At 35.7% G+C, this 13,735-nt stretch overlaps 1 protein-coding gene across 2 annotated transcripts in view; it reads left to right on the top strand.

Annotated features, from left to right (window-relative positions):
• Positions 1–315: 315 nt before the first annotated feature.
• The window catches only part of taok2a (TAO kinase 2a), a 34,241-nt gene continuing 20,821 nt past the window's right edge, over positions 316–13,735 (top strand). For both annotated transcript variants that reach the window (XM_030140773.1, XM_030140772.1), the window contains exons 1-2: positions 316–791; positions 10,700–10,840. In XM_030140773.1, coding sequence (XP_029996633.1) covers positions 10,709–10,840 — 132 coding nt within the window. In that variant the 5' untranslated portion in view covers positions 316–791; positions 10,700–10,708. The remainder of the gene's footprint in view (positions 792–10,699; positions 10,841–13,735) is intronic.

Genomic DNA, 13,735 nt, shown 5'->3' with positions numbered 1-13,735 from the left:
GACCATTTACAGAGCATGGTTCCACTGTGTGTGATAAACTGAAGGATGGATTTTCTCATAAGAGGCCGAGTTTCTATTTCTCGTAATTCTTCAGTCTTAATAGATTTTTTTTTTTTTTTTTTTTTTGCATAAAATGAGACCTTTAATGAACTAATGGAAACATTTTGAGTTAATGGGAAAAGTCTCGTTAAAGTGCTGTACCTCCATCAAATCAAGCCTTCGAGCCATTGTACCAGATTATTAATATTATCTGGGTCGATTTATTTATACACTTTTATTTGCGAAGCGTAACCTCATCGGAAATAGAATTAGTCATTTCCGGTCAATACATATTGAGTCCCGCCCCTCCGGTCTGTGCCATCTTGAATTTAGCTAGAACAAAAACGGTGTCAGAAATAAATGCAAGCTCAGGATGGGGCGCAGATGTTGAGTCAATTTCCAGGGATATATATTTTAATAAGTTATTTTAACGGGACAGCATGCTTTGAGGAGGGACACCGTGGAGATACCGCAGCCACACCCCGGAGAATAGCTAACGTTAGCCCGCAAGCTATCAAAGCTAAGCTAGCCAATTAGCTAAGGTTGGTATCAGAGGGAAAGCTTTAAATTCATATTTTACACTGTGAATTGATTTCACCGTCGTTCTGAAACCAGGAGGGACTCCGGCGGACATGGGACAGCGTCGTGTCGATTAACTACTGCGACGGAACCCGGACTATGAGGATTGGGAACCGTTAGCTTGGCTGCTAACACTTGTTTTTCGTTCCAGAGCGGAACCACAATAAGCCGCGGTAAGTCCGCTAATGCTGGGTTTAGCTCTGTGGCTAGCTGCTCCAGTTAGCTGCAGTGCTAGCTAACCTAGTTAGCTTTTCCAGAGGTTTTCAAACTTGGGTCCGGGGACTTTCAGCGGTCTTTGATTTGTTTTGAAGCCCTCAGTAAACTGGGAATTACTGTCAAGTTCGGTGTCGCTGATTACTATCATACATCTGAAATATGGATCTATGTTTAGTGACCAGACACTAACCGTTTTATTATGTAGTGTAGAGATTTTAATACAAGTCACATTAATGAATATGAATATAGCAACATTTAGTGAGTCCTTGAAGAGATGGCATCAAAAACTGTGTCGTGATTTGATTATAATGTTGTCATCCAACAGGAGGTTTAACTACATCACTAAATTACTAGTCCCTTTTCTAAAGCGGGTGTTAATTCTTTACAGGCAGATTTAGTCTTTAAAACAGAACACGAATTCTCTCACCTGGTAAATAAAACTAGTGCTTCTGCCAAAATAGGACTATTTAGGCAGTTGACCTTTATACTAATGTCCACTTTAATCTGAATGTCTGAGTTATTATCAGGGCAGTGCACAGGCCATTCATGATGGATTATCTCTGAAAAGTGACGTTAATGAACTATTTTAAGTCCAAAACTAAGGCGTTGTATCTTGTTCTGACCTCCATAATTTGGGAGGCAAATGTTTACCAGTAAAAAGTCGTTGTCTGCCTCAGGATGTTTGGCATCAGCTCAGTAAAACTCATTCAACTTTCTCTGACTTTTTACCATAACAATGAATAGATTGAGGTTTTAAGGATGATCTAGTTTAGTCCAGGGCTGGCACTGTTCGCAAACACCGGCTTCAGTACAGTTTCTAAATGTGTTGTAACAAAAGTGTACTGTAGTATTGTAGTAAATATTTATTAATATGGTAAAAAAGTGCAGTTTTCATCAGCATTTTGATTAAATCAAAGCAGTTGTTCAGCATAACTTTTTATTTGACTTATTCCTTTGCACATCTTAGGGTTAGGGTTAGCTGTCTATCTCACCAGTAAACATGTCTATATGCTGTGTGTGCTGCACTGATGACATTTATTGCTTTGGTGCAATTTTGTATTTTCGAGTTTTCAGTAAGACATTTTTTTATATTCTGTAGTGTCAGTGCTGTAAACATATCAAGGTCCTGTATTCAGCCCTAGTTCACACACAGATATATTTGGAAGGACTTCTGTTAATGTCTTGACCACATGGTGTAAAAGTTCATATATTCATCTGTAGTGAGACAAGCATCAGTAGTTTCTGTTTTTAATTATAATAGGACATAACAAATAACACAAATTGATATAAGAAGGAGGGAGAGGGGAATATTAGAACATTAGACAAGTTTACATCTCCAGTTTTCTCCAAGTGAAAGTCCAGAAGTCTCCTGGTAGAATCTGAGTCTTTCCACGACACAGTTTTTGGAGTAGATGGAGTCTCCGGCTCAAACCGTGTATTTAATCGCTGTTTGGTAGAGACTCATTGGATCATAAGTAAATGGTCCATTTACAATTTATTAAATGTACGAGGTTTGAAAGGAGTTTGTCCTAATTAACCCATAAAGACCCACTGATTTTGTGGCAGTTCATAAATAAATTTTTCTCACCGTTTATTATAATATTATCCTGTGTATTTTTGTTTTCTCAGTGAAAATCCGGTGTTTTCTGAAATATAATATACTGATTATGCAGATGTTCATAAGAGCGCAGACTAAAGTTGAGGGTTATTATATCAAAAACAGGAAACTGAGGAAATTGTAGCTTTTCTCAACAAAATCTGTCATGAACTGAACATATACCCAGTGTGTCCATTCACTGTCATTGATCCAACTCCATGGGTTTTACTGGTGAATCAGTGTTGTTGAAGATGACGGTGTTTCCACGGTAACTACGGAGCCTCTGAATGTCCAAATATGGTAATTTCTGACGACCATGAAAAGGTGAAGAACTGTATTTTACACAAGTTATTTTATTATTGACATTGATTGATAGGATTAGTGGATCAACAGGTATTAAATAGTTTAGATCAATAGAAGGTTTAGGTTAAAGGTGGACATTTGGGTCTTTCAGGGTTAAAGGCGGACGTTTGAATCTTTAAGGGTTAAAGGCGGACGTTTGAATCTTTAAGGGTTAAAGGTGGACGTTTGGATCTTTAAGGGTTAAACTCAAACATATCTGTAATTCTGTACTAAACTGGTGGTGGTGCTTGCGGTTTCTTGTGGTTCCTCCAGCAGCCGGAGGATTCTGAGCCTTTAACAGGTGTGATGTAAGTACGGACTGAGACGGAGCTTCACACCCTCCACTGAAAATCACAATATTTAGTCCAGACTTCCTCTGGAATGCAGCTGCTAGTTTCCCTTTTCCAGTTCTGTTTCATGGTGCATCATAAGAACATTTGAAGTCTTTCTTTCATGTTTCGACCACTCCCTGCCAAAATTGTTTATCCTGTTTATTCAGCAACTTGTGTTTTGTCCACCAAGGGGGGTTTATCTTGGTATGATGGGTTCACATTCCCATCAGGAGCTTCTCCGTTCCATTTCAGGCGTGGTGTCATCCATGTGATCCTGGTCATCAGGCTGCGCTGACGGATTGTTTCCCAGTTTTCCCTTCTCTTCTTGGTCTCTTGTGGGTTTTAAACTCACCCAGACTTGTTGTGGGAGCTCAGGAAACTTGCTTCCTCATTGTTGGAAGAGCTTAAAGTTGTTCCTTTGGAAAATGACAGAAATAGACGTCATAAGACTTCTCTTTTTTTTTTTTTTAACCCATTAAGGCCTTAGGATTGTTTGGAAACAGCCTGTTAAACTTTGATGAAATGTCACCAGTCATGAAGACCAAAACAGACAAATGCTACATCCGGTCTTAATGGTTTCACCCTTAAGTATCGTAGAGGTTCTTCTGATCAGCACTGTCGTTCTAATGTCAAAATGTTTTTTATACAGTTTGTTTTCAACTTGTTTACTTTTTTTAATTTCGTCAACTACAAACAGACAAAAAAACTTTATTCTCAATATACACATGGAAATGTTATTAGATTTTTTTATTAGTTCCTCCTGTCATATGTCAGTGAATAACTCCAACATTGGTTCATATTATTATTTTTGGTTCTAGGTCAAATGTGAAATGTGTCAGTGTGTATTTTATACTCACTTGGAAGAACGGTGTTAGTATAGGAATTTAACAGTTTATTATGGGATGGTTTTAGAGGATGGATCAGAATTTTAAAAATCAGACACAAATGAACAACTGTTGAATTCAGACCAAAAACAAACTGTGAAAAATAAAAATGACCTATAATAACAGGAAGTGTAAAGTGTATGTAATATGTTCACCTGGACAGCAGAGGGTTAATTCATCAGCTGAGACACGTTACATTCTGGTTTTTATTAGTGTGTTAGAATAACGCGATAGAACCACAAGTCGCTTTTCCATTGACCGTCAAATTATGCAAATATAACTTGTGCATAAAAATTTACCTAATGGAAAAAATGACAATTTCACCAAAACTCTCATTTTTCAATTAAAGTTTTTGTGCTGGCAAGAGGTGGTTTTTCAGGCGTAGTGCAATTAGTATATCACACAAAACTGTAATGGAGAGACCTTTTTCTTCAACGAGTCATGTGAATAAAAAAAAAACCTAATGTTGACGGACGTTACAACAAGAGAAGAAGAGTTTTAAAACAAACATGTCGCGGTATGTGTGGACACACCAGGAAACGCAATAATTTTTTAGTACGGGATAGACAAGTAATATATAATAATAATTATTATATCTGTAAATCAACACCATATTTACGTTCGTCACCATGTTTATGGAATGACTTCTCATGTCACCTGGCGATAATAAATAAATTGATTGCATTTGTGATTTAATGGAAAAACCCACATTACGCACTTCTGTTTTTTCGACATTTAGTAAATATCAGCAAAGTTTTGCGCAGATGTCCAAAGGAAAAGCAACTACAGACTGTTTAACAGAAGTGGGCGGAGCCTCTTCAGCCTCTTGGTTTTTGACCATATATGGTAATGGCTAATACTAGACATTATTTACTCAAACATTCACAAGCTCTGCTGCTCTTAGTTTATTAACCATGACATTCAATCAGATCTTTCCATTGTCATCACTGACCTTTGACGTGTTGCTTATTAATGACCAACAATGACCTTTGACCCTTTGACTACCAGACTCTCATCAGTTGTAATCTTTGTGTCCATGTGAACGATTGTGACAAATTTGATGTAATTCTTTTAAGGTTTTCCTGACCTTTAATAACATAAAGTGTAATGTGTGCGTGATAACACACACCCAAGTACCAGAAGGTTTACAGAGTTTTTTAATCCAGTCTTTTTGTTTCTCTTGAACCCATTGACTGTGTGCTCATATTGTTTTTAAAATGATGCATCTTCAGCTGTGCAGAACAGAATTAATGTGTTAAACATGCTGGAAAATGCATTCTGTTCTCCTCCAAACTGACCCATTTTCAACCGTCTCCTCTGTGGCTTTATCCACATCTCTCATGTTATGAATCGCTCGTACGCTTACAAATATTCTGCACTATTCCACATATTTCATACGGGGCTGCTGCTCTAAGGACACTTTCCAGATCCCGTCATGTGGGCTGTGAAGCTCCTCGGTGACGGAAACAAGCGGAATGTCCCACAGGTGATCTATTTGGAGCAGGAACGGGTCATGACACGTACACATGGAGGATGAGACATGTGAGGCCGAGGACGTGGCGGGCAGAGGATGGAGGCGGATGTGGACTCAAAACGGCAGCTGGTTCCACAAAGAGCATGGACATATGATCAACGACGAGAAACTCTGAGCAGAAAGGAATAAACACACGACTACTGACATGATACGTCACACACTAATAGAAGAGAAGAGAACAGAATCATGATAAGAAGTACAACGACATTTAAAAGTGCCGTCCAATCCGTACATTATATATAAAACCTATTATAAATATAAATGAGAACACACACAGATCTGATCAACTGTACAGGCTGTTGGCTCGAAAACATCCTGGTAGTGAATCAGTTAATTCCCTTAAAGGTGAACCTGATGACAAACAAACAGAAACCATCTGATGCAGGACTGTTAACCCTCTGGTGTCCAGGTCAACATATTAAACACACTTTGCATGTCATCTTGTTAAAGTTCAGATTATTTTTGACAATTTGTTTTTGGTCTGAATTCAACAGTTGTTCATTTTGTCTATTTTTTTTTTTTTTTTTTAATTCTGATCCATCCACTGAAACCATCCCATAATAAACAGTGTTAAATTCCAACATTATCACCCTTCGACCAAGTGAGTACAAAATACATACTGACGCATTTCACATTTAACCTAGAACTAAAAATAATAATGGATATGAACCAATGTTGGTGTTAATCACTGACATATGATAGGACTAAGAAATCTAAAAATAACTAATCAAATTTTTACAGAAGAGGATTACGGCCACTGGGGAAAAAAAAAAAATTAAGGTCCAGTACATTTTTTTAATTATTATTCTGAGAAAAAAGTCAGAATTCAGACTTTTTTTCTCAGAATTTTCTAGAGCTGAAACCGATTTATTGATTAGGTGCTTGAAGCAAATGCAAAAATTCACAATTCAATTAATCAAATCGAATTGATTGAAGGGAAATATTCTATTGCAGTTTTCCTGAATTGAAGCTTCTTTGTGCATCACAATAAGTGTCCGTGTGAAACAAAACAGTGGAACCAATGTTTAATAGCAGAGAAATGAAGGAAACGAAGCTTTGATTCAGGAGAATTGTGGTTGAATGATTTTTTTTTTTTTTTTTTTTGAATCACTTTGAGTTGTTTAATCGTTTCAGCTGTAGAATTTTCACTTTAATCTCAAAACAATAATTTAAAAAAAATATTTAAAACAGTCAGAATTCTGAGAAAAAGTCAGAGTTCTGAGAAAAAAAGTTAGAATCCTGAAGGACAAAAGTCAGGATTCCGAGGAAAAAAAGTCAGGATTCTAAGAAAAAAGTCAGAATTTAACCTTTTTTTCTCAGAATTCTCACTTTGATCTTAGAACAGTAATTTAAAAAATATTTATAACTGTCAGATTTCTGAGGAAAAAAGTCAGAATTCTGAGAAAAAAGTCAGAATTCAGACTTTTTTTCTCAGAATTTGGTCTTTAAACTCAGAGCAATAAAAAAAAAAATTTTTTTTAAAGTTAGAATTGTGAGATTAAAGTCAGAATTCTGACTTTTTCTCAGAATAATAATAATAATAAATTATATATATATATATATATATATATATATATATATATATATATATATATATATATATATATAATAAAATTATATATATATATATATATATGACCTTAATTTATTTTCCAGTGGCCTTAATCCTCTTCTGTAAATTTTTATGTAGAGTATTGGGTAAAAAAAAAAAAAAAAAAAAAAAAAAAAAAAAAAAAAAAAAAAATATATATATATATATATATATATATATATATATTTTTTTTTTTTTTTTTTTGCTTTTGCATCAGAAATATGGTTTGTTTCCATTACAAACATGTCATTTAAAGGGTTAAAAACATGACGGTTATAGAGTATGTGGTATTTTTGTTTATGCCTCAAGCTGGTGGACTACAAAAAAATGTGAAAAGTCAAAAACAAACGGTATGAAAAACCTTCTGACATTAGTACGACACTGTATGTATTATGCGCTTTAGGTGATTAACAGAGCTCTATGGGCAGGTTTAACTAATTGAACTAATTGCGGTTAACCAACCAGCTGCGTGTGATGACAGACATGAGGACAGTCAACGACACGCTGAGACGACACCACGACAAAATCACTTGGTTCTCCTTTAATGAGTCAACCATGAAGGTCATCATGAGACTGACGAGGGCAGAATGGGTTCTATTTTCCATGTTGATGGCGCCGGCGTCTCAAAAAGCACAAAGACATAGACTGTAAAATGTCTGACGGTGGTTGATGTCACTCTTCAAATTAAACTCCAGTGTGTGGAGGTGTTCAGATGTTCACCATATGATCCAACTCACATTTAACTCCAGCATAGTCACCGTGGTCAGGGTTTCCAAATACTCTACGTAGACCTGGACCAGCTCTGGAGTCTGCTCATACCTCAGGGGTGTCAAACTCATTTAGTTCATACACAAAATAATAACAAAACAACCTGTAAATAATAACAAATACAAACTTTTGTGTGTATTTTATAGTGGAAAAAATAAAATTACATAATGAAATGTTTACATCTTTAAACAATCCTGTAAAGATATGAACATGAGTCTGGAAGTTCCATTGAAAAATCAGTGTAATTTTAATAATATTCTGTCTCACTTTATCATTTCCACATGTACATTATAACATGCAGATACAGTGGATCTACAAATACAGACAGAATATTGGTACAATTACACTCATTTTTATGAAGACAGTTCAGGTTGTTTTTAATCTGTTCAGATTATTCACTTTTTTTTTTTTTGAAAGGATTTTTATGTAAATGTGAATATTTTCATGTCATTTGGCTTTTTTACACTAAAACAAAGAGAATAATTTGTTTTTGTGATTATTTCTGTGGTGTTGTGTTATTATTTCACTGGTCCAGCCCACTTTATTATTATTATTTTATTTATTTATTTATTTTTTCTGATACAGTACTCTATTTTACAAGTGTGTATTTGTGTTTGCCTGTGCAATAACTGTTTTTATGTGTTTTAGCTCTGTTCATGTTTTCTTTCAGTTTTTGTTCATGTCTTTTTGGATTCCGTGACTCAGGGAAACGCACAAGAATTCCAATGTACCTATACTGTGATGTATCTGTGCAAATGGCAAGTAAAGTATTTTCTACTCAGATCATATTGGTCTGAATGTGGAACCTGTTCTGACACTTTTGATCTTGGTTCTGGTGACTGAACTGGCCTATTGGATGGGGTGTGTGGCCGTACGCTGAGCCCTGGTTATCGACTAATGGAACGTCCTGTTAGAATGGGGTTAATGTAGCTGCTCATCCTTGAGTGTCAGCTGGAGCCCTGAAGAAAAACCACAACAGAACCAGGACTCGGGTTCAATGAATGCATGAAAACACGGCCCCGGGTGTTGGTTTAATGCAACTCTGCGATGCTTGTTCCTTTTAAATCTGAGCTTAATGACATGAATTCACACACTTCCACCTCCTGCAACATTCCTTCATATATAATGTAGTCCAGGGCTCTCAAACTCATTTTCTTTCAGGTTCCACATTCAGCCCGATTTGATCTCAAGTGGGCCGGACCAGTAAAATAATAACATAATACCCTATAAATAATTACAACTCCAAATTTTTGTCTTTGTTTTAGTGCAAAAAAACCCCCATTAAATTCTGAAAATACTTACTTTTATAAACTATCCAAACAAAAAAGATGTGACGAACCTGAAAAAACTGAAATTTCTCAAGAAAAATAAGTGCAATTTTAACGATATTATGCCTCAACTTATCATTTCTACATGTGCATTATGGATCGGATCTACAAAGACACTAAACACTTAGTAACAGGCAGAAAATTGTTTAAATTGTGCTTAATTTTCTTTAGACATTTCAAGTTGTTCATATTTGTTCAGGTTATTCACACTTAATTGTTACAGGATAGTTTGTAAATGTAAATATTTACCTCCACCAAGGAGGTTATGTTTTTGCCAGGGTTTGTTTGTTTGTTTGTCTGTCCGTTAGTGTGCAACATAACTCAAAAAGTTATGAACAGATTTGGATGAAATTTTCAGGGTTTGTTGGAAATGGGATAAGGAAGAAATGATTAAATTTTGGTGGTGATCGGGGGTGGGGGGGCCCACGGGGGGGGGCACTGATCAGCCTTGGCGGAGGTCTGCGCTCTCCGAGTGCTTCTAGTTTCATAATTTAATTTTATTTTTTGCACTAAAACAAAAAAATTTGAAGTTCAAGATTTTTTCCTTAATTCAATCTGATTTTTTTTGCTTAATTCAATTCAAGACTGGAATTTTTGCACTTTGCAAATTCATCCCACAGGCTGGATTGGAACCTTTGGTTGGCCGCATTTGGCCCCCGGGCCGCATATTTGAGATCCCTGATGTAGTCCAACAGTTTACGGTGAAACAGAATGTGGCAAAGATGGAGTTTAATCCAGTAAAAGGAAGGGCAGGAGGCCAGTAGGTCCAGTTAGGACCAGCACAACCTGAAAAGTCTGAAAAAGGGGAATGATACGTTTGTACAAATGAGAAGAGGAACTGGAGCATGTTGTAACCAGGGTTTAGGGTCAGTGGATCTGTTCAGAAACAAAAGGAAAAACTAGTGGTTCATTGATTTTTGTTAAAAAAAAAAATCGAAGAATTGAAATTTAATTTCAAGGCTTTTTTCTTTTTCAGTGTCAAAACAGATAAACCAAATTTTAAAAGTTGATTGATTTTCCTTTTTTCTAATAACAAAAAATAAAGTTACTACCTGACAGAAATGGAAAAAACGGACTAAAATCCCCTGGTTTTTTTTTTTTTCATTTTCTGAGACCAGATGTTGTCATTTTCAAAGAATGAAATCTGGAGTTCGTAGACATTTGTAGAGAGCATGTCTATGATGCCCAGATTTCATACGAACTGGAAGATTCGTACAAACCCATCGTTCGTAAGAATCTTTGTGACCGAGGCATTAGCGCTCTTTAGTAAAGCTGTGCAGTTTGTTTCATGATCCATAAATCCATTTTTGAACATATGTTTAGATCAGGAACTGCTGCTGTTGGTTCCATCTGATGGATGTTTGGACAGTAATGTGTTGTTTTTGTGATGGAATTGTAATTTCCACTTCAGTTTGATCCTTTCGTGGACTTTCCCTTCATGCTGTATTTCATTTATTTTATTTCATTTCTTCACTCTGCTGTGTTCCAGGCCCTGGCCATGCCCTCGAATGCACGGGCGGGCAATCTGAAAGACCCGGAGGTGGCTGATCTGTTCTGCAAAGATGACCCGGAGAAGCTGTTCGCAGACCTCCGAGAAATTGGCCACGGCAGCTTCGGAGCCGTTTACTTTGTGAGTAGAAGACCTTCAGTTTCCTGGAGGTTTAACCCTCGTATTTTCCAATTTGACCCCATTCAATGTTTATCATCCAAAAAATAAGTAGACTTTTTTTTTTTTTTGGCTTCATATTTCATGACTTTTACTGCTTCAATGGGGACAAATGATGAAGCATACAATGATCATGATGTTTTCAAAAGTCTCACATTTGTCCTAAATTAAGGCCTTGACCTCCTGAGACCCAGGAAATGTCAAGATAGTACAAGTTCTGCCTTTTTTTTTATTAAATAGTTGTCTATATTAGAAACATCATGATTCAACAGTTTTTTCAGATGGATTTTTAAAACATTTTATGGAGTGTCCTTTGCGGTGGACAGTTTTTTTTGTTTTGTTTTTGTATAAAGCTGTGAAACTCTTGTCCACAAACATGGGTGGAAAACCAATAGCTGGGTCTTAGGAGGTTAATAATCCTTAAATTTGGTCATTAATTCTTAAATCTGACACTCAGAGGTCTTAAAAACACTCTGGGTCTTTTATATTATTTACAATTGTGTACAAATATTAGTGTTTTCTGTGGTTTTAATTTTTTCTGCCTTTTTTACTGTTGTGTTTATCATGTTATATACATTTATATTGGAATAATGACACTTCAACTCATACTCTGTGTTTTACTAACATGAGCCCCTTTTACCAGGTTATCCTGAACCGGTGCTGATTCTTAAAAAGTGTCAAAGTTTTAAATGAGAATCTTTAAAAAAAAAATGTAAAAAGAATAAAAAGGAAAAAAAGTAAGAAAAAACAAAAAAGGGAGTGGGATGAAGTTCAGTTTGTTTGTTTTTTTTGTATGTTTTGGGCATTTTATTGTATCTTTGCATATTTTGTGTATTTTAGCATATTTTAGGGTATTTTAGCATATTGGCCTATTTTGGTGTATTTTATCATTTTATTTTATGTGTTTTTAATATATTTGAGTTGTATTTTTATCATATATTAGTGTATTTTTAAAAAATATTTTAGTGCATTTTGGCATGTTTTGTGTATTTTAGCATTTCTTAGTGTATTTTAGCATATGTTATGTGTATTTTAGTATATTTTTAGTGTATTTTATTTGTATTTTATGTATATTTAATGTGTTTGAGTTGTATTTTTAGAATATCTTATGTGTATTTTAGCCTATTTTTTTTGTGTATTTTAGTGCATTTTGGCATGTTTTGGTGTATTTTAGCATATTCTTAGTGTATTTTAGCATATCTTATGTGTATTTTAGCATATTTTGTGCATTTTTAGTGTATTTTATTTTTATTTTATGTATATTTAATGTATTTGAGTTGTATTTTTAACATATCTTATGTGTATTTGGCTTTTTTTTTTTTTTTTCTTACTATTTTAGTGCATTTTTTGTATTTTAGTGCATTTTGTATTCAGGGTGGTATACACCTTGGGTGGAGGGGTTCAGGTATGAGCTTTAGCAGTTGAACGTCAGTAATACAAACATTATTCATGGACAAATATCAATGTCCTGGACTGTTATTTCTATGAATGGAAGGTCTGAAATTTGACCCAAACACCTTTAAAACTGTCTTTCAAAGTCTTTAATTTGGCTTCATGGCTCAGGGTTCCAGTGCCTTTAAATCAGCCCAGATAAGACCGTTCCATTGGTCAGGACCTGATGTTGGCGAGGCCTCCCTGATGTGGTCCATGTGGACAGAGTTTATCTGGATTAGATCTAGATCTTTTCTTTGGATGAACGTCCTGAACCTAGGACGCCGGTCTGTGTGGGTTTACAGCGTCTCATCTGCATTTCAGCATTAATCAGGAATCTGAGCTCATGAATTTCTCTCCACATGGTTATAAAAGCAGTGTGAGCCGTGCATCTCATTCCACCTGTCCTGTATTGTGATGTTGAAGCTGTGGTCGACCCACACCTCCACACTGTTCTCACCAACGTCTGCCTTTCAGAGGATCCTTAAAAGGCCATTAGAGAGCAGACACAGAAATAGAGCATGTGCATCAGTACTGAGGGTGAACACAGCTTTGACTTGAGTTGTGTGTTTTCAGATGGATGTGTAGCTGACGATCTAAAGCAGCTCTGTCCAACTCCTGTTAGTTCAGGCTCTACATCCAGCTCAGTATGATCTAAAGTGGATCAGAACCAGGAAAACAGTCAAATTACATTATGAACATGTTTACATCCACAAACTAACCTTTAAAAATGTGAGTAACATGAACCCAAACGACTTAAGACAGATAAGTGCACTTTTAACCAAACTTTGCCTCCACTTATCACTTACACATGAATATAATAACTTCTATATCACACTGGAACAACAAATACACAAAACATTTAATAGAAGATAGAATATTGTTAAGATTACACTGACTTCTCTTAAGACGCTGCAGTTAGTTCCTATTATTCACGTTTTTTGTTACAGGCTAGTTTGTAAATGTACACATTGTCATTATTTATATGTTATTATGGCAGTATTTTACTGATCTGATCCACTTGAGACCATAATAGGATCTGTATGCATCCTCTGAATTGAAATGATTGATTTAGGCACCTGAACTTTTTCTTTTTTTTTTCCAAAAAATATTAAATTTTGATATCAGAATTTCAAAAAGCTGTCTGTTTCATCCCGTTATGTTGCTTGTTGCAATATTGTGACCTTGGCGCTTAAAGGGTAAATATCTTCAGTGTCTTTTTTTTTTTTTTTTTTCACTTCACAAATCCACCCTGAAGGCCGGTTTGGACCTCTGGCGGTTGTTTAGTCCTTCTTCATTTACATGTGAAGCCTTAGACCTGGACCAGGCCTTAGACCAGTACCTCATGTGGACTCCTGCACCTGCTTCGTCACTAGATTCAGCTCATGTAGTTTGATATGTGAATGTTTCTGTCTTTGGTCCTGCTCA

Source organism: Sphaeramia orbicularis, chromosome 8 (genome assembly GCF_902148855.1).
Source record: "Sphaeramia orbicularis chromosome 8, fSphaOr1.1, whole genome shotgun sequence".
Classification (NCBI taxonomy): Eukaryota; Metazoa; Chordata; class Actinopteri; order Kurtiformes; family Apogonidae; genus Sphaeramia; species Sphaeramia orbicularis.
Note: the sequence above shows the minus strand (reverse complement) of the source record. Positions and strands in the feature narration are given on the sequence as shown.